This window comes from Sorex fumeus, unplaced genomic scaffold (assembly GCF_029834395.1).
Source record: "Sorex fumeus unplaced genomic scaffold, SorFum_2.1 ptg000051l, whole genome shotgun sequence".
Classification (NCBI taxonomy): domain Eukaryota; kingdom Metazoa; phylum Chordata; class Mammalia; order Eulipotyphla; family Soricidae; genus Sorex; species Sorex fumeus.
In genome coordinates, this window is record NW_026606108.1 from 34,514,091 (window position 1) to 34,539,774 (window position 25,684).

General features: G+C 55.4%; 1 protein-coding gene and 1 pseudogene across 2 annotated transcripts; one reads left to right on the forward strand and one right to left on the reverse strand.

The window, feature by feature from the left end:
* Window positions 1-12,039: 12,039 nt before the first annotated feature.
* Window positions 12,040-22,430, reverse strand: PITX1 (paired like homeodomain 1). Of its 2 annotated transcripts, none has more exons than XM_056124724.1 (4): window positions 22,321-22,430; window positions 16,872-17,110; window positions 14,529-14,764; window positions 12,040-12,615 (listed from the first exon to the last, which is right to left on the reverse strand). In XM_056124724.1, exons 2-4 carry the CDS (start codon window positions 17,035-17,037, stop codon window positions 12,073-12,075), a joined length of 945 nt encoding a protein of 314 aa, XP_055980699.1. In that variant the 5' UTR covers window positions 17,038-17,110; window positions 22,321-22,430; the 3' UTR covers window positions 12,040-12,072. The 2 variants fall into 2 exon arrangements, with proteins under 2 accessions (XP_055980699.1, XP_055980698.1); XM_056124723.1 differs by lacking the exon at window positions 22,321-22,430 and adding an exon at window positions 17,648-17,717.
* On the forward strand, window positions 13,457-13,556 carry LOC130033216 (uncharacterized; annotated as a pseudogene).
* Window positions 22,431-25,684: the final 3,254 nt, after the last annotated feature.

The following is a 25,684-nucleotide window of genomic DNA, read 5'->3' on the forward strand; positions in this document are numbered from 1 at the left end:
TCCTCTCATAAAAGCCCCTTCTTCAAAGCTTTCCGAGCCCAACTCTCTATATCCATTTTCGGGACAAATTACCAACACTTAAAAAAATTGGTCCATTTTGCGTGAAAGCCAAGTCCAAATTACTGTAACTTTCCCCCCTTTGAGTTCTAAAATTTGAAAAGGGGCAGGGGTGGGGAGCTGAGAGGGCGGACATGGGGGCGGGGTGGATAGAGCAAGGAAGAGGCGAGGAAGAAAATTGAAGAGGGAGGAAAAGGTATGCCAGGCAGAAAAAAGAAAATTGCTCATTTCAGTGAAGAAAAAAAAAGATTTCTGGAGTGATGTTTCAGTTTACTCAGGCAGAAAAATGAGAAATGGTGTGCTTATTAAATAGGCTAAGCAAGCAGGACTATTTTTAGTAGTGTAGTAAAATCTTGGTAATTGGGACCTCTTTAATAAAGATTCCATGAAGGTGCTGGTTGGCAGGCACCCACACTGTGGTGTATGTGTGTGTGTGTGTGTGTGTGTGTGTGTGTGTGTGTGTAAGGTAGGGGTGCAAATAAGTTACTGAGTTGGAAGTGGGGGGGGCAGCTGTAAACACTGGCTTAACTCTCTGGCTCACCTTCTCTCTCAATGTCCCCATTGGCACCTATGATTTGGCATCCATATTTAAAAGGATAAATTTAAATCCCCCCCTTTTTTTTTGGTTACACCAGGAGATGCTCAGGGGTTGGTTCTGGCTCTGTACTTGGGAATCACTCCTGGCGGTGCTCAGGGGACTGTACTGGATGTCGTGGATTGAACACGGATTGGCTGCATGCAACGCAAACACCCTACCCACTGTACTATTGCTCTGCCCCAACATTTTTTTTTTTCTGGTAAAATCTGTAACAGTGGAACTGGAGAGATAGTACAGTGGGTAGGGCACTTGCTTTGCAGGCAGTTGACTTAGATTCGATCCCTGGCACCACACATGGTCCCCTGAACCCTGCACTTTCCTGAATGCAGAGCCAGGAGTTACCCCTAAGCATTACTGGGTGTGGCCCAAAAGCAAAACCAAAAAGAAAATACCTATAAAGGTTGACGTGACACTTGTCCCACTGGCCTGCCCTGCAACAAGACTGGAGCGTGAGGGCTCGCCACTTAGCCAGGTACGTGCTCACCATTAGCTACGGAGTGACGGGGCTCTGTAGATAGAAGGCCATTCCTTGTCTTAGATTCATAGTTTGGAATTACTTTTAAATATATTTATTGTTTCATCATTTTGAAAGTAATAATATTCAGTGCAAAAAAAAAAACAGACTTGGAAAGACCAAATGAAAAAATCTTGTTTGAAAAAAAAAAATCTTGTTTGCCTCGCCTGAAGGTAGCGGTGGTTAATACCCTGTGCACATCTAGAAACTTCTCTGTACAAATAAGAATGGTACTTTGCTTAAACACTTTCATGGCCTGCTTTGCTTTGGTCCTTATTTTCCTTTGGAGATAAAATCTCAAATGAAAATAAACCAAAAAAGCAATAGCAAACTTGCTTTTATTTATTTATTTATTGAATCACCCTGAGATATAGTTACAAAGCTTTCATGATTGAGTTTCAGTCATACAATGATCGAACACCCATCCCTCCGCCAATGTACATTTTCCACCACCAATGTCCCCAGTATCCCCCCCACCTCCACTGCCATCACCATTCCAACCCTCCCCTGCCTCTATGGCAGACAATTTCCCCCATTCTCTCTCTGCTTTTGGGCATTATGGTTTGCAATACAAATACTGAAAGGCCATCATGTTTGGTCCTTTATCTTCTTTCAGCACACATCTCCCATCCCGAATGATCCCTCCAACCATCATTGACGTAGTGATTTCTTCTCTATTGCAGTTGCGTTCTCCCCCAACTCATGAGGCAGGCTTCCAACCATAGAGCAGTCTTCCTGGTCCTTGTCTCTACTGTCCTTGGGTATTAGTCTCATGTTATTCTATATTCCACAAATGAGTGCACTCATTCTATGTCTGTCCCTCTCTTTCTGCTGCATTTATTCTTGCGTTCATGGAGAAGAGCTAGCTGTTCTCCCCTAGCTGCAGTGAGGTGAGAAGAGACTGTTCATCACTGTAGGCCATGGGCTTCAGTGGTCACCGGAGCCTCAAAGAGGCTGCCAGCATAAGGGAGCCATGTGGAGAGGTTACTCCACAAGCAGTGGTCCAGCTCTGGCAGTTGATTCAGCTGCCAGGAGTCCTGGGCACCAGCCTCTGAATGCCCACAGAGAAGGGAGACCTGTAAGTATGTACTTTTTGTTTGTTTGGGGGCCACATCTGGTGATGTTCAGGAGTTACTCCTGGTTCTGCATTCCGGGATGACTGCTGGCAGACTTGGGGAACCATATTGTGGTGCCAGGGATACATCCCGGGTTGCCCTCATTCAAGGCATATGCCCTACCTGCTGTACTATCTGATCTAGCCCCGAAGTATGCATTTCTAACTGTGATTTTACACCACACACACACACACACACACACACACACACACACCATGTTAGCCTTTTAGTAATACAGTTTGGTGAAGTCAGGTGATTCTTGATGTTGTGAAACCACTGCACCCTCTATTTCCATCATCCCCACTGAAGCTCTGTTTCCCTTAATCTAGAGCTCCCTCCCCTCACAACCAGCATCCTGTGTTTCATTTGTATGATTTTTTTTTCTTTTCAATGTACCTTCTGTAAGTGAGTCACAGTAAGTATTCTCTTTTGTTCGACAACTTAGCATAATGAAGACTTGGTTTCCCTATATTGTAGCACATGTCAGAATTTTTTTTTTTTTAAAGCTATCAGGGAAGCGTGGGAGGGAGGAGTGGGCAGTTAGTGTACTTTTGTTTATGTTTTGTGGTGTCATGGATAGGACCCAGGATCTCACGAACACAGGGCAAAGTATGTACTCTACCACAAAGCCGCATCCCTGACCCGGAACTTCCCTAAGACTGAATAGCATTCCAGGGGATGGGCCCTGACACTCTGTTGACCCATCTGCTGAGGCACAGAGGCTGCGCCCACCTCTTGGCTGTTGTGGTACAAACATCTTTTCAAGTCCTGCTTTTGTTTCCTTTTATTATATTCCCAGTAGGAAAATTTCTTGACATATAGAAAGTCTGATTTGGGTTTTGAAGGCTCATCATACTCTTTCTAGAGGCTGCAGCATCATGCATTTCTACCAGCAATGCATAAGGGCTCCATTTTCCTCCATATTCTACTCATTGCACTATGCAGCTGTTAGAAAAGATGAAGTCATGAAATTTACATACAAGTGGTACTACATGGAAAGTATCATGTTAAGTGAAATGAGTCAGAAAGAGCGGGATAGACACAGAAAGATTGCATTCATCTGGGGAACATAAAGCAACAAAACGGGAGACTAACACTCAGGAGTGGCTGAGATTAGTACCAGGAATTTTGCTCCGTGACTTGGAGGCCAGCCACACCTGCTAGGGGAAAAGGAAGCTCAGACAGAGAAGAGAGCACCAAATAAAGGGTGTTGTGAGGATCCTCCCAGAGTGGGAGAAGCATGCTGAAAGTAGACTATAGACCAAACATGACTGCCACTCAATGCCTCTCTTGCAAAACACAGGACCCAAAAGAAGAGAGAGAGAACAAGGGGGAATACCCTGCCACAGAGGAAGGGTGGGATGGGGAGGATGGGGGGTGGGAGGGATGCTGGGACCCGTGGTGGTGGAGGATGGGTGCTGGTGGAGGGATGGATACTTGATCATTGTATAACTGAAACCCAAGCACAAAAATTTGTAAGTCTGTAACTGTATAACTGTACCTCATGGTGTTTCACTAATAAAAAAAAAACATTCTACTCATTGCGATAGCACAGTGGTAGGGCATTTGCCTTGCACGCAGCCAACATGGCCAACCCGAGTTCGATTCCTCTGCCCCTCTCGGAGAGCCCAGCAAGCTACCGAGAGTATCTCGCCCGCACGGCAAAGCCTGGCAAGCTCCACGTGACATATTCGATATGCCAAACACAGTAACAAGAAGTCTCACGATGGAGACGTTACTGGGCCCGCTCGAGCAAATCGATGAACAACGGGAGGACCGTGACCGTGACCGTGACTCTACTCATTGCACTAATTTTTTTTGGAAGGAATGTTTGTGTCACATCCAGCTGGGCTTGGGAGCTACTCCAAGATCAGTGTTCAGGGGTTGCTCTCAATGGTGCTTGGAGTACCATGCAATGCCAGGGATTGAAACAGGGTAGGTTGCACACAAGGGCAATGCCTTGACCTCTTTATTATATCTTGGCCCTCAACACTTTCTCCTCACCTCCCTTCCTCTCCTTTTTTTTTTCTATATTTTTTTGGTCATATCTGGTCATACTCAGGGCTTACTCCTGCCTCTGTACTCAGAGATTATTTCTAGCAGGACTCAGGGGACCATTTGAGGTAATGGAATTGACCTTAGGTTGGCAATGTGCAAGGAAAGTACCCTGCTCACTGTACTATTTCTCTGGCTCCCAAACTTTTCTTCCTTCCTTCCTTCCTTCTTTCCTCCTTCCCTCCTCCCTCCCTCCCTCCTTTCTCCCTCCCTCCCTCCCTCCCTCCTTTCTCCCTCCCTCCCTCCCTCCCTCCTTTCTCCCTCCCTCCCTCCTTCCCTTCCCTCCCTCCCTCTCTCCTTCCTTCCCTTCCCTCCCTCCCTCCCTCCCTCCCTCCCTCCTTCCTTCCTTCCTTCCTTCCTTTTTTGTTGTTGGGACCATTTACTCATGACTCTGGGCTCAGGGAGCACTCCTGTTTTGGTTCAGGGGACAATATGCAACAGGGATGGAACCTGGGCCGGCCACATCCAAGGCAAGTGCTTTCTTTACCTGGTGTACTATCTCTCCAGCCCAACACTTGTACTTTCTCTTTTTCTTTCATTTATTTTCTCTTCTTTTTTAAATTTTATTATTTTCCCTTCTGTTTCCTTTTCCCCATTTTTCCCATTTCTTTCCATTTATAACCTTTCTGGGGAAGATGTGGTATTTCATTGTGATTTTTATTATTTTCCTAACCAGCAACGTGATAGAACATCTATTCATACTTGTACTGACCATTTGTATATCTTAAATCCTTTGCTCATTTTTTTGTCCTTTAGGGCCACACTCAGTTGTGCTCAGGGGCACTCTAACCAGAGATTTCTCTTGGTGGTATCTCCCAGTGGTGCTTGGGGGACCATGTAGTGCTGGGGATCTAATCTAGTTCTCCTGCATGCAATGCATGTGTCTAGCCCATGGATCAGTATCCTGGGCCTGCTTTGTTTCTTTTAAATTGGATTTTATGGTGCAGGCAGACATTTGGAAGCACTGTTCAGAGCTGCCTGTGCAGGGGGGGAATGGAGTGGGTGTTTGAAGGAAAGAAGGATTGAAGAGAAATAGAATGGATGGGGAAGGGAAAAGGGGAGCAAGCAGTGTCTAGGAATGGGGAGGAGGGTAAGACAATCCTCTTTTTTGTTTGTTCATTTGTTTGTTTTTGCTTTTTGGGTCATACCCAGCGATGTTCAGGGGTTACTCCTGGCTCTGCACTCAGGAATTACTCCTGGCGGTGCTTGGGGAACCATATGGGATGCCAGGGACTGAACCCAGGTCAGCTGCATGCAAGGCAAATACCCTACCCACTGTACTATCACTCCGGCCCCATCCTCAGTTTTTTTTTTTATTCAGCAATTATTTGTTGAGCACTGACTGTCTGAAGACACTTCTCCGGGCATGGCTGTCTAGACTCAGACTGAGGATCCAGCCGAGTAGCAGAGCACTTGTTTTGCCTGTGTGAGGCCCTAGGTTCAATCACAGCACTAAAAGGAAAAACAAACAAACAAAATCCCAATCACCTGTTTATCTCAAGGTCTGGCTTCGCGTGACTGTTACCCTTCTGCTTAGCTGCCTGTGCCCACCTCTGGGAGCATCGCCATGGACAAGCTTTCTTGTCCTTAGAAAATGAGCTTTTTTTTCTTAGAAAATGAAGCTAGGGGCTGGAGCAATAACACAGCGGGTAGGGTGTTTGCCTTGCACGCGGCCAACCCAGGTTCGATTCCCAGCATCCCATATGGTCCTCTGAGCACCGCCAGGGGTAATTCCTGAGTGCAGAGCCAGGAATAACCCCTGTGCATCGCCAGCTGTGACCCAAAAAAGCCAAAAAAAAAAAAAAAAGAAAAGAAAGAAAGAAAATGAAGCTAAATAAAAGAGGAACTCAAGTGTATGGCAGGGGCCAGGGCAGGGAGACAGGTGACTGCAAACCCCAGATCATCAGCACAGCTTCCAGTCCCATCTGCCTCCTCCGAGTACAGCTCCTTGCTCTGTGACATTCACCCCTTGTGGCCATTCCATAAGTGGCTTCCGCTCTGGGAAGCACCAGCTAATGTGGAGGCGAGGTCAGGGCAAGTAGAGGCGGCACTGGGGCATGGAGAGCAGGGCTTGGGGAAAAGAAGGCAGGCCCTACAGGGCCAGGAAGAGGTCTGGAATTGCTTCCAGGGCAAGGTGGATGACAAGTATTAATTTGGGAAAAGTGTTTAGATTCAGTGGTTGCTACTCAAGGAATATCAGAGAAGCTTGGCTACAAAGTTTCTCTGATCCAGTTTGCCCCCACCCCCACCCCCTCTGTGCTCACCCCAGGGTGTCTTTGGTTCTCCTCACTGGAAGCCTTGCTGTTCTCCAACATAGCTCTGGAAGCTCCTAGAAGTCTGGTGCCTGTTCTCTCTGTCTCTCTGTCTCTGTCTCTGTCTCTGTCTCTGTCTCTGTCTCTCTCTCTCTCTCTCTCTCTCCTGGAGGCCAGCATCTTTTTAATTTTTTAAGGTTTTTGGGGGGCCACACTCAGCTGTGCTCAGGGATTTCTCCTGGATCTGCACTCAAGAATCACTTCTAGGGGCCAGAGTGATAGCACAGTGGGTAGGATGTTTGTCTTGCAGGCAGTCATTTTGGGTTCGATCCCAGGGCTTTCCACATGGTTTCCTGAGCACCACCAGGGGTAATTCTTGAATGCAGAGCCAGGAGTAACCCCTGAGTATTGCTGGGTGTACCCCTCCCCCACCAATAAGTCACTGCTGGCAGTGCACAGGGGACCATATGAGGTTCCAGGGATCAAATTCGGTCAGCCGTGTGCAAGGCAGACACCCTCCCCACTGTACTATGTCTCTGGCCCACAGCACAGCCAGCATTTGACAGGAACTGGAATAGTTATTTCCTTCCCATCCCCTGCCCCACAGTAACAACAAAGTCTCCAATGGAGACGTTACTGGGCCCGCTCGAGCAAATCGACGATCAACGGGAGGGCCTTTACCTTTACCTTTACCCTGCCCCACGCAATCCAAATGTGACTTAGGTCTGAATAAGTGAATAGTAAAGTGGGCCCAAGTGTGGCTCTGCTAGGCCCTCCTCCTCCTCCTGAGCGGGAGTCCTCCTCCTCCCTTAGTAACTGTGGCAGAGCCTTGGTCTTTGCTGAGCTCAGCTCCTGGAGTGGCAGACAAGGCCACTTTTACAGGAGTTGGCATGGGGCCTGGCATACAGTTGAGGGCCTGATGTTCACTCTTGATAGAACACAACACGAAGTGTTCACACGTCGTCGCTTATGGCAGGGAGCCCTTGAGGGAGAATGCTGCTCCTACAGCTCCTCTCCTGTAGCAGTGACAGTCCACTGGCCTCTCCCCAGCCCCTGTGGGCATCTGGGATCCTGCCTGCTTCCTCTACAGACCCCAGAGTCTGGCCTGGGGCAAGTGATGGGAAGACAGAGCTCATATGTAGGATGGTTCCTGCAGGTGGGAGGTGGTAGGGAGGTCAACGGGACTGTCAATCATGACACACTGATGATCCCCAAGAAAGCTGGAGGGGGAAACACATGGCAGGCCCTGAAGGATGCTTCCAGAAACAACCAGTGCAAAGAAGGCTCATTAATGCAGAAAGTAGAGAACAGCTGCGACTGGAGCAACAGGTAGAGCATTTGCTTTGCATTCAGCCAACTGGGTTTGATCCCCGGCACCTCATACAGTCCCCTGAGCACCAGAAGTAATTGCTGACTGCAGACCCGGGAGTAACCCCTGAGCACCAATAGATATGGTCCCAAAACAAAAACAAAAGTGATTGGACCAGCGAGATAGCTCAAAGTGTGTGGGGGACCCAGGTTCCAACCTCAGCACTACATGGTCTCCCAAGCAGCACTAGGTGAGGCCCCCAGACCAAAATAAATAGTCATGATGCTACTGATACTAATCCTAGTCAGAGCAGAGCCATCAATAATAAGCACGTATCGAGCCCTGAGTCTGCTGGCATCACAGCTAACACCTTCCCTGAGTTATGCCATTTAATCCCCTAAACAACCGTGCGAAGTGATTGTTAGTCCCTGGAAGAAGGAACAGAGGTTCCGAGAAATTAATTAGGGCTCTTGCTCAAGGCAACCCAGAGGTGGAGCCAGAACTCAAACATTTGTTCTCAAAGGTGCCCGAGGATGGCAGAGCCATAATCTGGGCCAGGAAAGGGGATACAGGGAAACAGCCACCCCCACCCACACCCGCGTCATTTCCCAGTCAGCCCTGCTCGAAGGAAGCAGTAGACTCAAGCCCGTGGAGCTGAAGGGAGACACTGCCAGGGCTTGTGCCCCTTCAAGGCAGAGGCCCGTCACCCTGCTTATCCATGTTACCTCACCCCCACGGAATACTATGGAGGCTGGTCCAGATGCCCTGACCCAGAGTCCTATGGCCTATGGAGGCCTGACACCTAGGGAGAAGCTTTGGGGTTCTAAATGAGCAGGCAGCTCATCTACTTCCTCTGGTGCCCCTCATTCCTGTGCTTGTGCTGGGCACTGGCCTCCTGTTCTGCCCTTTGCTCAGCCTGGGGCAGCCCTGCTGCCTTTACTTCACGAGAACCCGGCAAGCACCAGTCTGCGCCACACTTCCCAAGGATCCAGTCCTGTTTTACCAGCAGAAATTATCATCACTGGGGCTGGAGCAATAGCACAGTGGGTAGGGCGTTTGCCTTGTACATGGCTGACCCGCGGCATCCCATATGGTCCCCTGAGCACCTTCATTAATAATTCCTGAGTGCAGAGCCAGGAGTAATCCCTGAGCATCGTCGGGTGTGACCCCAAAAAAGCAAAAAAAAAAAAAAAAAAAGAAAGGAAATTAGTATCACTTCTAGGCCATCTTGCCCCGGCTGGTCATGTACGTGGCACAGGGAAGTCCAGTGTGAGTAGCATGCCCAGGGAGTGAATCCCCTTCATCACTTCCTGCTGGGATTGGGGGAAGTGAGGGCTCCCGCAGCGTTGTTGTGCAGGTAGAGGGGCTCAGCCCGGGAGCCTGGGTCCTGAGACTGTGCCCAACTCAAGACGGGGGAGGGCCTGCCCCTCAGCCTCGCTTGGCGTGCCCACCCTGTTGAAAGCAGGCCTCTTCTTTCCCTTTTCCTCACAGCACCCTGGTCTTTTTCTTCAAAAGCACTCAGCCCAATTTGTAATTATACATGTGTTTGTTTACTTGTCCATGAGAGCAGGGACTGTGTCTGTTTTCCACGGCTCCATGCCTACATCAAGGGCAGGAATGTGTTCATTCACTGCTGAATGAATGAAGGGACCCCTCCCCGGCGGCCGCCTTCAGGCAGTGCTGGGACTTCCTGCCTTTATTTCAAAAACCTGGGGCGTCCCTCAGTCCCCTCCTGGATGATCCTGCTGCAGAAGTTTCTGGGAAGGGCTGAGAACTGTGCTCTGTGCCAGTGGCGATCAGCCTCATACTCACCTTGTGTTCTTGGTCTCCTAGGTCCGGCTGGGCCACTGGGGGGATGGCTTGCTCTGCTCCCTCCTCACCCCCATAGCCTCACTCAGTCACCACCTGAGCCCCTGCTCACCTGGGGTTGGACCTGTCAGGAGGGGCCTCTGCTCAACCTCTTCTGCCTCCTGCCTCCACCGAGACCAGGGACTCCTGGCCTTGGCAGATGTGTGAGGCTGGGGAGGCACTTGAGTCCAGATGTGATTGTGTTTATGTTTCCAGAGTGAGGGGTCGGGTGCTCTGGACTGAAGCTGTTGGGGGAGGGGTAGCCTGGCTCCAGCCCCTGCCCCAGGTTCTCCTCCCCCACACCTCCCTCCTACCACCCTGTCTCCTGGAAACCCCAGGCTCCAGCGTGGGCATCCTCCAGGAAGAACCTGGCCTTCTAATCCAAAGGTGAGAGGCCAATGGGAAGGTGCCTGGCTTGGGAGTCTGAGGGCTTTGGGCTCTGCCTAACCTTGGCCCAGCTGCACCTATGCTGGGGCCTCTTTTTGCCCTCTGTACCAGGGAAGCCTCCCACAGAGAGGGTGTGCTGATCTGGTTTGAGAACATGCAAAGGGTCCTCTAAGGCTTAAGGCCATGGTGGTGCCATTACTTCCAGTTCCTGGGCAGCGCCCACCCCCATCACAAGGTGATTCTGAAGGAAGGAGAACACCAACCCCTCCCTCCCCTGCCCGTGGCAGCTGCAAACATTTTGTTCTGCCATTAGAAATGACTTACTTAAGGGAAGCAGAATTTTACAGGCAGTTTACAGGCTGGTCTTGTTCAGTAGTTTCCAAAACTGAGGGCAGGAGTCCGGGAGTCCGGATGGCAGGGAAATGACAAGCGTGAGCTGTCTGTAACAGACAGTTTCTCCTGGCGAAGCAGCTAGGTGTCTGCCCCGGGGTGGAATTTGGGGCCCTGGAGAAAGGATCAGCGACAGAGCAGTGATCTGGAGGTGCCAGATCACTTGGGGCCTCTTGCAAACAGCCCTGGGCAGCTCTCTAAGGTACAGGGTCCACTGGAGCAAAGGCAACCCCGCCCCAACGACCTGGCCTTATGGGCGCCTAACTTCCCGAGAGCCCGCGGGTCACCCATCGGCTGGGCGAGAGCTAGCCAGGTGGGAAGAAGGACATTGGAGTCCAGGAGGGCGGGGAGGCCGAGTATGACCGCGTTTGGTCGGGCGGGAGTGGCGTAAGTGCCATTCTCCGGCTCTTCCCCCTTAGCCTAGGGGATTCCCGGGTGTCACGTCTTCATTCTACCCGCATCCCTCCTCTGCCCAATAAAGCAGACAGGGCGCAGCCAAGGTCAGCACGCTCGTACTATGGTTTTAATAGACGTACATGGACAAGTCGATATAGACAGATTTATAATTCTATACAGTCAGTCCGACATACACAGGGACGCTGTAAACAGGGGCGCGAGCCGGAGAGCGGGTGTGCAAAGTGGGCGCGGCGCGGGGGTCGCACCCCGGCCGCACCCCGAGCTCTCCCAGCTCGACTCTTGCATGGCGGGCGGTGAGAAGGGGGTTTCTTCGCAAGGACGAGGGATTGGGGGGAGGGGGGTTACCTCCTAGCCCCGGAGCGCAGCTGAGGGTGTGGGCCTGCCAACAGGCCGGGGTACTCAGAGGAGACGAAACCTCTCCAGCCTGGTTCGGCCGCACCGCCAGCTACAACTCCGCGGCCTTAACAGAGGACTCCGGGGAGCGGGGCGGGAGAGGGCACTTTGGGGCGCGCCAGTGCCGTGTGCGGCTGCACAGAGAGGCCCCGATCCCGGGCCGGCCGCACGGGAGGTCCGGCGCGACACCCGCTCCAACTCGGATCCGATAGGAGACAAGAGACGCCCGGCCGGGCCCAGCTCAGAGCGGGCGTCTCGGTGCGTCCGGGGTGCGCCGGGACCGGGCTCCTCGGACTCGGCGCAGTCAGCCCGTCGGCCCCCGCGGCCTCTCAGTCCCGCTCCGGCTCGGGGGCGCGCTGGCTCCGGGGCGAACTCTCCGGGCTGGCGGGCCTCGGCGCTGCCGCCGCGGCCGCGGCCGCGGGGACCAACGCTCCCACTCCGCGCACTCCCGAGGGAAATTGCAACTCATCCGTTTTTTTTTGTTTGTTTCTTTGTTTTTTTTTTTTTTGGTTTTTTTTTTCCGCGGCACTTTTTATCCGACAGCTTTTGTTTCGTCTCGTTTGGGAGGACAGAGTGGGGTCCAGGAAAGCAAACACGAAACCAACCCGGAGGGGAGTGCGGAGGAGGGGGCGGTGCGGCGCGAGGCCCGGCGCGCGGAGTCGGGAGCTCCCCGCGCGCGCCCGTGCGTCCCGGCCCGCCCCGCCCCGCGCCGCGGCCCCGCGTGGCCCGGCGGGCGGTCAGCTGTTGTACTGGCACGCGTTGAGGCCCGAGGCCGGACCCTGCAGGCCGCCGTAGCCGAACGACGAGTGCTGCTTGGATTTGAGCCGCAGGCTGGCGAGGCTCGAGTTGCACGTGTCCCGGTAGACGCTGTAGGGCGAGGCGGGGGTGCCGTACGGGCAGGCGCCCGGCGACATGGCCGAGTTAAGCGAGGAGCCGGTGAGGTTGTTGATGTTGTTGAGGCCCGAGTTGGGCATGCCGGGCACGGCGCCCGGGCCCATGCTCGACGGCATGGTCATAGAGGAGATGGAGCTGGGCGCCGAGAACATGGACTGCGACGACAGCGGGCTCATGGAGTTGAAGAAGGTGAAGCTCTTGGTGGAGAGCGGCGCGGGCGCCAGGCTCTTGGCGGCCCAGTTGTTGTAGGAGTAGCCGGCGGCGTACACGTCCTCGTAGGGCTGCACCAGGCCGCTGAACTGAGGCACGTAGCCGCCCTTGCACAGGTCCAGCTGCTGGTTGCGCTCGCGCTTCCGCCACTTGGCTCGCCGGTTCTTGAACCAGACCTGGGGGAGGGGACCGGAGACGGGTCAGGGCCGCCGCGGGCACAAAGACCCCCAGCTCCCCCCGACACCCGCGCCGCCCGCAGTCGTCTTCCCCGGTACCGTTTCTTTCGTCCACGTTTCCGCCCTAGCCTTCTCGCCGTAATGGTTCCCTTCCTGTCCCCAGAAAACACTAGATAGTTCCTCTTTCTGATCTCTACCCTCTTCTCCAACTTAAATTCGTTTTCTTCTCCTAACACGGGCCCTCGTTTATTTCTAACAAAATATTCGTTTTCTTTCTCTCTCAGCCAATCCATCCCCTGCTTTTTCCCCCAAATCGGTCCGCCTCTATCTACTAAATATTTCAGCCTTTTTCTTCTCCCTTGAACACAAATGATATTTTTCTTCCTGGAAACACATGCCTCTCGCACCGCTCCCCCCTTTTCAAATAGTCTTATTTCTAACTTTGTTGACAATATTTTATTTTTTAATTTCTGCCCGAAATGTTTATTTTTGTTTGGGTCTCCCCTCTATCTGGACCTCTTTCTTTTCCCTCAAAACAGCCCATTTTTTCGTTATCCCTGTTTTAAATTTCTCCCCTAAAGATTTTTCCCATTCCCAAATATCTGACCTTCACTGTTTCTCTGAAATAGTTGATTCGTTATTTTCTCAAATACTTGATTGCTTTGCTTTCCCCCTTAAATATTTAGTTTCTTTCCTGCCGCCAAATATATGCCAACTAGGTTTCTCTGCAAATATTTGATTTCCTTTTACTTCTTACTTGTTTCTCCCTAATGTTCCCTACCCCCCACCCCCCACTTTCTCCTATAAAATCTAGTAACCGTGTTGCCCAACCCCTGGTTCTTCCACTTCTTGGTCTTTTGGCTAAGATAAAGTGTATCTGTTCTTATCAGTTTAATATTTGATATGCGCCCAACTTCTGGTCTTGAAGCTCCTCACTTTCCCTCCTACTGCATGGTCCCTTGCCCCCAGTTTCCCAGGCGAGCTTTTGGGTCCCTGTACTTCAATTTTCTCCCTCCCATGTACCTATGCGGCTATGAAACTGGGCAGGATTACTGTACTGGATGGCTGGGTGCCTCTTCACTACCTGTACCATTGGCCTGGCCGAGGCTCTGGACAAGGTGGGTGTGAGCTGGAGTTAGGGAGTCTGAGGACCCGGGGAGGTTTTGGTCTGCTTCTGGAAGGTGCTTTCAATAACCCATGAAAATACTTGCTCACCCAGAGAAGCAAGATTCTCTCTTGGCACTCTGACAGAATAGTGTTGCTTTTAAAGGGAAGCAAAAGGTGGGGAGAGGAAGGATGCAGTTTGATCTTAAATGGGTAACATCCTCGAAGGGATTGACTCCCGGGTGACTGTCCCTTTGAGCTGCCACCCTCTCCTGACCTGTGCAGAGCCCTACGTAGGAAAGGCCAGGTTCAGGGAAAGAGTCGGGTGGAAAATATTCCGAGATTCTAGGAAATCCAGGAACGGGTGGAAGAACTGGGCCAGAAGGTTTGAGATATTCAAACCTAGACACTTTTCAGGGCTTTCAGGGACTGCCAGGCAGGACCTGCCTTTCCCTTTCGTTTTCCTGGGAAGGTGCCGGTAGTTCCCGAAGTGTGTAGAATCCTCTGCACATTCCAGAGTGGGAACGTCTGAGTGGGACCTTATGGGGCGACAAAGAGCCTGAAGCTGAGGAAGGACGCAATTCAGTGGGATGGAGGAGCCACGGGCAGTTAGTGGGTTTGGGCTTAGCAAGGTCTGAGTTCTGAGTTTAACAGAGGGCCTAGGGTGGACACTCCCCGGGCACTGGGCAGGAGCAGGTATGAATGGCTCGACTGAGGGTGAGTCTAAGCTTTGGAAGGCTCTAGGCCAGGCTGCCAGCGACCGCCAGCTGAGCCGGAGCCCCCTTAGGAGCACGCGCGCCCGTGCTCACCCTCACGCGCGGCTCCGTGAGGTTGGTCCACACAGCGATCTCCTCCCGCATGCTCATGTCCGGGTAGCGGTTCCTTTGGAACGTGGCCTCCAGTTCTTGCAACTGCTGGCTCGTGAAGTGCGTACGTTGCCGCCTCTGCTTCTTTTTCTTGGCGGGGTCTTCGGCACCACCGCAGCCCGCGCCACCAGCACCGCTGCTGTCCTCCGGCCCTTTGGGCTCCCCGCCGCGCTCTTTCTCTGAAGCAGGCAGATTGGGGGGCTCCGGTCACCTCGGGGCTCTATCCCTTTAAAGGCACCCCCATCCCGGCTCCACCGAAGAGCCCACCGGCTGCCTTCTCAGGCTGCCCCTTCCTCCTGCCAGGCTTTCGGGAATTGCCCGCATTGGAAAAAACTCAGGATAGGGACTCTGCGGGAATTTCTGGTTTAGGGGGATGGGAGATAAAGGCACCGCCGCGGACCCAGGCGCCCAAGCAGGGGCCTTCTCCCCTCTGGTGAGGGCCCTTACTGCTGTTAACGTGTGATATTTCTGTGGGTTTTCAGGGCAGGGGAAATCAGTGGAGAAATTTTTGTTTTTCTGAACTAGGCGTTTCTAGTTTTAGCTTTTTCTAGTGTGAAACAGGCAGCGGGTTGGTGGAGTGAGAGCCAGGATATGGCCTGCACCCCTTCCGTCTCCATCACCCTACCACTGTGCCGGAGTCCCATCAGCCAGGCACCACTGAATCTGGATCCTGACCTTAATTCCATGCCTCAGTTTTCAACCCAGGAAAATCGCCTCCCCCAGCAGAAGCTTAGACAGCGAATTTAGCTACGGAAGGCCCTAAGCCGCAGAGCACACTGCACAAAACATATGCAGTCATAAAAACATAGAAACAAAAATTTAAAACACTAACACCCAGAAAAGCTCACAGATCTATGCCTAAAAACACAGAAAAGGCCACAAACTCTAAAATATGCGTGTAGTGACAGCAAATGCAAATGGAGAAGTCAGAATACTCCGTGAAGAGTGCCCATATGCGCAGACACAGGCACTGATTTTTCTCCATTAAAAAAAAAGCACATGCCTGTAGATAGACTTTTAAAACACCTCAATGACGCCCTTGTAGAGATATTTTTTAAGTGCCAGGGGAAAACAACACTACAGTCAGATCATTTAAATTCCAAAAGTGACCCGCTGTAAATGAATTTTGAGAAAATCCCGGCAAACCACGCCATTTTGGATTTTTGGATCAGGTTTTGAAAGTCTCCCTAAGAAAATGTTGCCTTAGGTAAATTAAATTTCAGAGAAATATTCCGAGGGTAGAAATTATTTCTACGTCAAAACATACAGAAACAAAATCTAAAACTTGCCCTCATCGGTTTTCTTTTCAAAGGCAAATTTATAACGATGTATTTCGCCAGGTTTTAAAGAAGGGAAAACAACCACTTTTAAAACTTCGGAAAACAAAAGTGCAGTCCAGCGCAGATTGTTTTTGAACTAAGCAAACAGAGGCTCTCAGGGAAAGTCACTTAAGGATGCAAAACAGAAACAAATAGAGATTAAAAACGCGTGGAGAAGCACTCAGAGGGGGATTAAGACGTGAGCGGCGCCCACGGCCCCGCAGCCAGGAACTCCGCGCCCAGGAGTTAGGGTTGCGGGCCCGAGAGGCCGGCGATGAGCCGCACCACTGCCCGCGCTGTCTATCTACCCCCTGTCCAGGTCCAAGCTTGTCGTGGCAGGGGTCAAAAAAAAAAAAAAGCAGCCGAGTTGACCGGCTGCACGGCCGGCTGGACCCGGGTTCTGCGCGCACGTGGAGCCGGACGCGCGGCCGTGGGTTCGGGTATGTCTTATCCCGGAGCTCACCTCGGCGACCCCCTCGAAGCCTTCCTTCTGCTTCAGGCTCCTCTACACCCCCACCCCACCCCGCCTTTTGCTTTTCTAACTTTCCCCGTTCAGTCTTTCTTTTCGCCCCACTCGCTCTCAGCTATCGCCAACAGCCGCGAGTACCTTGCGCCCTCCGCACACCTCCCACCCCACCGTCCCGCCATTCTCTGGGCACTTTTGCCCGCCGGCCCCATTCCCTCTGTCCCCCTCGCTACCTGCGGCACTTAGGCGCTCAAGCCGACGTCCCCAACCCATCCCGTTCTATTTGCGGGGGATCTGGAAGTGCTGTCAACCCGGCCGTGCGCGCATCTGCTGGAATCCCGGCGCGTGGGGGTCCCGCGCAAGTACCCTCCAAACTTATGTTTCCGCGTTGCAAAGCGCGTAAGTTTCCGCGACCGCGATCAAATCGAGAGCCGGGGACGGGAAAGGTTCTGAGCTCGTGCGGCGCAGAGGCCCTCCTCCCGCGCGGGGCGCCGCGCTTACCTGGTAGCTCCGTGTCGGAAGACTCGCTGGCGGAGTTCTCCAGCGGCTCGCGGGGATCGGCGGTGCGGGCCAGGTGGAAGGTGGGCCCCATGTCGTGCGGCGGCGGCGGCGGCCGGAGCCCCTCCGGGAGCCGCTCCAGGCTCATGCCTCCTTTGAAGGCGTCCATGGAGGCGGGGACCGCGGCGGGCGCTCCGGGGGCCGCGGCTGGGCACGCCGGGCCCGGCCGCCCTGGCTGCGACCTGCGAGGACGAGAGCGCAGCACCTAAGCGGCTGCCCCCTCGGGCTGCCTGCGCCCGCAGCGACGCCGCGCCCGCCCCATGGGCCGCCCAGGGCTGCGGGCCGGCCGGGCAGCGGCGGCGGTTCCCCGCGACCCGGCGCCCGGCTTCGCGCTCCGCGCTGCGTTCCCGCCGCTCGGGCCTCCGCCGCCCGCCCGGCCCGGTTGCGGCTCCCGATCCCGGGCGGGTTTCTAAGGCTCCGGACGGCGCCCGCAGAGTCTGTCTTAAAGCGATAGCGCGCACCGCCAGGTTCCAGCAGTCCCTGCGCCAGGGGTGGTGGGTGGGGTGGGCCCGGGTGGGAGGGGGCCGGGCAGGCGGGAGCGCGCGGGCGGAATCCAGCCCCGAGCCGCCCGCGCCGCCGCGCCCGCCCCGCCGCCGCCCTCCCTTCGCGCCGCGCCCGCGCCCGCCCCCTCCACTGCCACCTTCCCGCCGCCTCCCCGCCCCCCGCTCCCCACCCCCCTCGGCCTCGCCGCGCCTCCCCTGCCTTCCCCGGTGACACACCGAGCTCTCCCTCGGCCGCACAAAAGAAACGCATCTGGCCTGCAAGTCCCGCGCGGCTCCTCGTGCCCACCTCAAGCCACAGATGACTAGTTTCGCTCAGCACCAACTCCTGCCCGGGCCGCCCTCGAAGTCCTCCCCAGCCCTGGCGAGAAAGCGCGGCTCGGGGTGTGGGGACGCCCCCGAGCAGGAGCGCGCAGAGCGCGGGGCGCCCCTGAGCCCGCGCCAGGGCGGGAGCAGAGCCTGGGGCCCGTCCCGGCAGCTCCAAGCGGCGTCCTCTTCCAGGGGCCAGCGGCCCCTCCTTCCCGGCCTCTCCTCCGGGGACCTTCGTCCCGACTGAGTGACAGCAGCCTGCGTTCTAATGCCCCCTCCTCATTAGCGTGGACCCTGTCCTCGCAAAGCTGCTTCTTAGGCTTTACCCTCTGCAAGCAGTCAGTTGGGATTGGGTTTGGATTGGGTTTGGATTGGTCAATTTGGATTGGGATAGAACCGATGGCTTCTAATCAGAGGAACCGTCTCTGTGGGCTCCAGGCCGTGGTCGTGGTCGAGTGCAGCAGGAGACCCCCCAAGAGCAGCCAGGCCTTAAGCCTTCAGAAGGGCACTCTCCTGGGGTTCTGCCACAGCAGTGGTCAGGCCAGAATCGTTCTGGACCATGGAGGTGGGTTGGGGTCTCTCTACCCCTCTCAGGGTAGGGTTGACTTCCTAGAGCTGAAGGCCTGGCCTGTTACCCAGGCCATGGGAGGTGTGTGTATGTGGGAGGGGGGGGGAGGGCACGACACCACCTCCTCCTCCCCACCTCTGGGTCCTGCCTTGAGTCCTCCCACTTCAGTGAAGTTTGTTGAAGAATTTTGCTCAACACTTGTTAACTGGCTCTGAGACTTGAGAGTTTGAGCAAACAGGCAACAGTTGGGGTGTTGGGTATACCCCTGGCCTGCTCCTCTGGCTGCTCCTGATTTCTAGGCTGACCAGATCCTCTAGGCTGGAGCAGCTCTGGGCAGGACAGTGGCTAGGAAAGAAGCAAGCACTGCCCTCCAGGCCCAGGACCCTCCCCTGTAAAATCCTCATCTCCTAGGGACTCTACTTGGATCCAGGCGCACAGACTATCTGTACCCAGGCACTCCCCGGGACTTTCTCACCCTTCTGCTGAGCTCCCCATGTGCCCCCAAACTCCACCCCTCGTGGAGGATTGTGGCGGCAGGGGCAAACCTCTGCCCACTCCCTGGGCCGCAACCCAAGGTCCTCAGCTTAGACCCATGAGCAGAAGGCACAGTCCTTAGCCCTGACCCTCTATCACTGGGTGCCATGACTGCAAGCAGGATAAGCTCCAGGAGTTTGGGCTAGCAGTTATTCCTGCCCTTTCCTCCCCAAAAGAAGTTCTCTGTAAGTTGAGCCCCCCAGGATGCAGGGGTAGGGGTGGGGGAGGTCAGGTACCGGCCTCTGCCATCATCCTGCCATCAACACTATCCTTGACGACATTTTTGGGAGGAGGCTGCTACAGCAGCAGCTACCCTCTCTCCAGGAGGATCCAAATGTTGATGCCTGCCAGGGGGTGCCCTGCATGCATCCCAGCTTCCCTTAGCCTTTCCCTTCCAGGGCAGCCTGCTTCCAGGCCTCTCTGGGAGCACAAGGGCAGGCACACACTGACCCACATGGGGACTGCACCAGGAGACAGCCATACCCACCCACCGAGGGATGCCCAGTCCCATGAGTGGGACACAGCCAGGGTGCCGCTGCACAGAAGGCTTGGGCTGGCAGGGAAGCCAACTGGTGAGAGATGAAGGGGTGTGATGAAGTCAGGGTGGGCTGCATGCAGCACTGCTGGGCACTGCTGGGCACTGCTTAAGGGCTCGGAATCACTGGTTGACATCCAGGCACCCAGGATTCCCAGCTCCCCACTTACCAGTGTGCCTGAGGAGCAGGGGTGGGGGCCCTCCCCATGAGCTCTGACCCAGCCTCAGAAGTTCCAATGGAGGGGCTGGCACACCTCACATTGAATGCAGCCTGGGAACACCTGCTGTGTAGATGGAAAGAGTCTCTGATCTTTGCGGGTGAAGTTCCCTGTAGCCAGGAACCCTGAACCCCAAGAGAGGGGCCAAGACCGGCAGCCACTCTCTGTTCTGCAAGCTGTGGGCATCCCTGAAAATTGGGGGAGGGGGAAGTGGTTGGTGTGAGGAGGCCCTGGCCTGTGCCCCGGGTGTTGGCCGCTGCTGGCCTTCCACTCCCAGCCGCACCCTCTGCTGGCCACTGTCCTGGGCAGGGTCGGGGCTTCCTGCCCATTTGCACAGGTCACACCCGGACATGCATGCAGAAGTGAAAGCAAGGGGGCTTCAGTGGCTCTGCCATGTTTGCTGTGTGACCTTGGGCAGGGCTCCATTTCCACGCCCCTGCCCATGGTCACAGACCCGGGTGTCAGACTGGAGACCGGGCATCCTCCCTGTACAGGAGGAGGAGAGGGGGAGAGGGGGCTGCGGAGACGGCTCCGCGGTGCCTCACTCTCTGTCCTCAGCCACACAGCCAGCCCTGATGCTGCGACTATCAGGAAATTTGGGACTTAACAGTCCTGGCTGGCTGAACAGAGGAGACAGGGGCTGCTTGGGGTGGAGGTGGGGGGTTGCATTAGTCACCATAGGGACCCTTCCTGAAGCTGATCTCACTCAAAACATATTCAGTGCCCAGGAATGGTTTAGTGATTTAACGTGGGAAGGGTGGTTGGAGAGCCCTCACAGGGCATCCCTCCACTCACTCCTGGGAGTACCTGGCCCTCACATTTGCTCCAGAATCGAAGGATTTTAGGAAAAGGAAAGGAATGTGCCGAGGCTTGCCCTGGGGGCCATCCACGGCTTCCCGGGACATTCCAGCCATAAGCCTCTTAGGCCGTGGAGAAGTTCAAACTAGAAAACCCTGCTTCAGAGCAGAGTCCGGACCACCTACCTCCGCCTGCCTGATCTAACACCCTCTCTCCAATAAAAGATCTCACTTCTCTGAATACAGGCAATTACTGGGCGAGGGGGGAAAGAGGTTTTCGGGCAGGGCCCCGGAAAGATCTCACTGGATTCTTTCAGTTTCCCAGGGCGCCAGGCAGGGGCTTCCCCCTCCTCACCCCTGCATGTTCTGGGAGAAAGAGAGAGAGAGAGAGAGAGAGAGAGAGAGAGAGAGAGAGAGAGAGAGAGAGAGAGGATGTGCTCAGGCAGCAGGGCTGAGCGGATGAGCGGAGCTCGAGGGGAACTCGGCCCTATCCCGAGAGGACCCCATCACCTTCCTCCCGGGCCAGTGGGATTGTTAAGGAGAGCTCAGTGTCAGGGGCTGATCCATTCTGCAGCTGAGGAGTGGTCTGGGATTTGGGAAGGGGGTCTCTGTGCTGTATCCAGCAGTAACTTGGCAGAGAGAAGGTCACTCACTCTGGAAAGAGCTGACTGGAAGTTCAGCGAATAGGCACACCAGCTCAGTGTCCAGGCAGCCTGCTATGTCCAGCAACCCCCGCCCCCCAGCAGAGATTCGCTCTAGCGTGGGGTAAGGAAGGCTGGTACAGAGGGCCAGCCTGCCCCCCCCCCCCCCCCCCCGCAACACCTTGGGTGCAGCCTCCCACCCCGTGGCTTTTGCTATCACCCTAAACCTGTCTCCTCTGCCAAATGGACAGCAGCCTTGCTCACCTCCTCCTGGCCTGTCAGAGGCTCTTGGGATGCCAACAGAATATCCGAACCACAGTTTCTCAGAAAGGTGGCCACTAATATTTTTTACATCACCAAAGTCCGAAAACCCTGGAACCAGGTTTTCCACCCCAGGGTGCCAATTTCTACCACTGGTTCTCTAGGGTGCTAAGGTCCTCGTTGCTGAATTGGTTCCGACTTGGGAGACCAGTCAGTTTGCAAAGAGTGCCGTGACCCGGCTCTGGAGAAGCCCGCTGCGCTGGGGTCCTCTCTGGCCCCAAGAGCGCTCCCGGGAAGAGAAGCGGTGGGGATGTCTATGCTGGATTTGCCAATAGTAATTTTAGGGTTTTCCTAGATGTCAGGGGGGAAGCCCGACATGCTGGGGAAGGCACTCAGCAGTGGGCCTGGGGGCCCTTTCCAAGCTCCAGGACGGGACAGAGTTGGGGTGCGTGGCTCAGAGGGGGCTAGGGTAGATGCCTGCAGTTTTTCTGCGACATCGCTGCGCCGGCAAACGAACGAATGAAGAGGTTTCGTTTAAGAAAAAAACCCTCTTGACGCGAAGCTAAAGCCATAGTCCTGGGGCCGCGCCGAGGGGCCAGAGCGTTCGCTCCTGCAGGGGCCCCGGGGTCAGGGCGCAATGCGGAGCGGTGGAGAGGATCTCTATCTCTCACCAACCCAAACCCCCGAGATTTCACTGTGGCTGTGAGGGGCGTCCTGGGCCGTGTCGTTCGCAGGGCCGGGGCCGCGCCCCTCTCGAGGCTGCTGTCCTTTTGGGGTGCCCGGGGCGGCAGCACGGGTTGGGCCCGCGGGCTTAGGTGATCCCCGCCGGCGATGGCGTTCGTGGTCGTGCTAGGGGCGCAGGGACGGGCTCCACGAGTTACCCCTCGATGGCGCCTGGTCCTCATGCACCCCGTGCGCGCCGAGAGCTGGACCCCACACACGCCGGGCGCAGACGGAACTCAACCACCACCTCCCTGCTCCCCTATCCCGCCGAACCCCCTGAGCCCCCCTTAAGTTCCCGGCACTTACCCGATCCGGGCTGTGCTGCGTCTGCGGCTCGTCAGCTCCGGGCTCGCTCGCCGCGGACTCTGGCTGGGGTTTCGACTCGGGCTGGGGCCCGGGATCCAGTTGCGTCTCGGGCTCCGCGTGCAGCTCCGGCCCGCGCGACTTCGCTACATCCCCGCGCACAAGGTCCGCGCTGCCTCGGCTCGGCCCGCTCCACCCGCCGCCGCCGCCGCCCGTCGCCCGCGGGGAAGGCGGGGACACCGACCCGGGAGGCGGGAAGGGGGGAGGGGAAGCGAGGCGCACGCCTGAACCCGCGGGGAGGGGGCGGCGCACGGTCCAGCGGGCTAGAGGGGTGCGGGCCTCCCTAGGGGTGCAGGCGGGGGTCGGCGCGGCCGTAGACCGGGGAGCGCGTCCTGGTACTGCGCGCGCGTCCTAAGAGCCCGGCTGCACGCGGACGAGGCCAACCGCGGGTCCCGGCCGCACACTTTTTCTCCTTGGGACGTTTCCTGGCGCACGAGGGACCAAGCCCGAATTTACGTTTAGTCGGGTCGGGTCGGAGTTTGCCCTGAGTCCTGCCAGGTGCCGGGGTTTGGGGATAGAACCCTTGCCGGGCCGTCCGCTCAGGCTGCCAGAGGGAGCTGGGCTTGCGTGCTGGCGGGGAGAGTCTGCTGAGCACCACCGTGGAGCCAACGGGGTTTGAGGACCGACCCCAGGATTTCTCTTTGTGGATGGGTGGGAGCAACTATATGGAGATTTGCGCCTGCTTGGAGGATCCCCCCCACCTGCCATCCTTCCAGGGGCTGGACCCACGAGGAAAGGGGAGTCCGATCCGTGAGAACAGACACTTCTGGCACCTTGTCCAGCCCCTCCCGGCACCCCCTCGGTCGCCCTGCATGTCTTGCGTAAGGGGGAAGCTTTCAACCCCTGTGGCCCTCTAGGCCTGGTTCTGGCCAACGCCCCCAGGGAAATGGGCGCAGGAATGAAGGGGGATGGGGAAAGTTTCTCATCCACGCTCACTACTGGGTTCTCAACTCTTGTCCATGGCCAGAGAACCGGTCATGTGCCGCCCCGTGGGACAAACCAGCGGGGAATGTGTACCGGCTTCCTCCAAAATTGCGTCCGAGCTGCTGTGTCTGGGGTCGCCCTGGTGGGGAATGAGGGGTCGGGCCATTCTGGCCGGGCACTATCCGGGCATTATCCTGGTGTGTGTGGGGGAACAGTAGCTGCAAGCCCACGGGCCACTTTGGCTGTCTAGGCTCCCGCGCGCTTGGGCGCAAGGTGCCGGGAGATGGCAGTGCGGCCGCCCCAGCATCAATGTTTCATGAGGTGCCGTCACCGGTGGCGCCTCGCTGCCTGCTTCTCGCCCACAGCTGCTGCGGGAGAGGCCACAGCCCCGCGCACTCTGCCTGTCGCCCAACCTGTCGGCTCTCTTCCCCCAAACCTCGGACCCAAGCGGGGCGCCTATGTGTGTGTGTGGGGGGGTCGCTCTGTACACAGGGTCACCTCCCCTACTCTACCTGGTGCAGCTTTCAGACCTGGGCCTGGAAGAGAGGCAGTGGTGGCCAGGCCAGGGACTCCTTGACGCAGTGTGGAAGGCTTCTTCAGAAAACACTGGCTGCTTTTCCTGTGAAAAAAGCTCCCCAAGCCTGGCTGGCCCTCGGGCTGCAAAATTGCAGACTTTCTTATATTCAGCAGCCTGTCACCTTCAACACCCCCCCCCCCCCCGTAAACCCCCAGAGTATCTTTGTGTCCTCACAGGTACCTATTTGGGGTGATTCTCGCTCTGGCTGGGAAATAGAAACATTTGGGCATTCGTTCATAGTGTTCCAGAGGGGGCCAGGCACCTGGGCGAAGCAGAGCCCTAAGGAGACTACTCCAGACACCCAAATGGCCAGCCTTGGGTTCCCAATGTTGAAATATCATGTGCCTGTGGACTAGTCACTCACAGCCTCAGCTTCCCTCCCTGCATCCCGGGGAGTCTAGGAGTTTCCTTCAGACTGAGAAATCTCTGCTAAAAGGGGGTGAAGGGTGGAGCTCTGGCAACTGAGCCGAGTGTTAATTGTGACCCTGTTAATTTTGCCAGTTCTCTGGACCCTTTAAGGAGTGTGTCTTTGTTTCCTTTTTCCTCCAGGCTGATTGTCATTTCACAGGCAGATACATACCCTTCCTGGGACTGCCCTGTGCCTTCTGCTCAGCTAGCTCCAGATCTGGGCATTCAGGCAGGTAGGTGGGTGGATCAGCTCGGCCCACTCAAAGCTCACATGGGAAGAGGCTGGGTCAAATAGGCTTTTTTCTTTAAATAAAGGAAAAGATCTTATTTGCATTTCTTTCAAAGAGAATGCCTTGTTCACCATGGTTCACCTCCAGGTTTTGGCAGCTTGGGGGTACATGCATTCATTACCCTTGGAAGTCCAGAGATCAGACATCAGACTGAGGGAGCCCGGAGCTGGATCCACCAGGAAGAGAAGTTGAACGTCCTTTGCGCTTTCAGATACAAAGAAAGGTCAGCAGAACAGGCCGATGCATTTGCTTTGCTGCTCCTTCCAAACTGACATGTTTGCTCCAATCAGAAATTTTCCTCTCTGGCACAAAGCTGCAATGAATTTGTCACATGGGCTCACGCTCAACGCAACGGGCAATGTCTTTAGCCACACTTCTGCAGATAGACAGCAAGGTAGAGCAGTTCATCCGTCAGCATATCTCCTCACTGCAGCCCGTGACAGAAGGGAAAGAAATGCTCTCATTATTTGGCGTGTACTGCAATTTATTCACATCATGTTTGTGTAGTTGTTGGCTAAAGCCTGTTGCCCACAACTGCTATCACACTTCGTTTCCCCTGCCCACCCCAGTACTCTCTTGAGGAGAGAGAATTGCTCCACCAGGGAGCAGCTTAGGTGCCCTCTCCTGAACTCAGCTCACTTGTGTGTGAGAGGGTCTCCTGGGCTGGCAAAGACCATAGGCTCCACTCCAGAAAGATGCAAGGGTGGGGTGGGGTGGGGTGGGGTGGTGGTATCTTTTTTGTCTTGTTTACGGGCTAAGCCCTTAGGTGGTCAAGAGCTGGTGCCCAGAGGTCACTCCCAGCATGCAAAGTGGGGGACTGTGTAGTGCTGGGCATTGAACCCTGCCTCCTGCGTGCAAAGCATGAACTTGTGTTAATTGAACCATCCCAGGCCCTATGTTCTACTATCTTAAGGAGTATCTGCTGCAGCCCCCGGAATGCTGGCTGCTTGTTTGCTCTCTGAGCTACTGGCTGTGAGAGCTGTGTTCTTCAGGAGATCCCAGTACTGGGATGGTTCTCAGGGAAGGGGCTGTTGGCAGTGGGGGAGACTTTGTCTAGTTGGGACAGTCTTTTGGGACGTCCACCAGGATGGTTCCTGCATGAATCTTG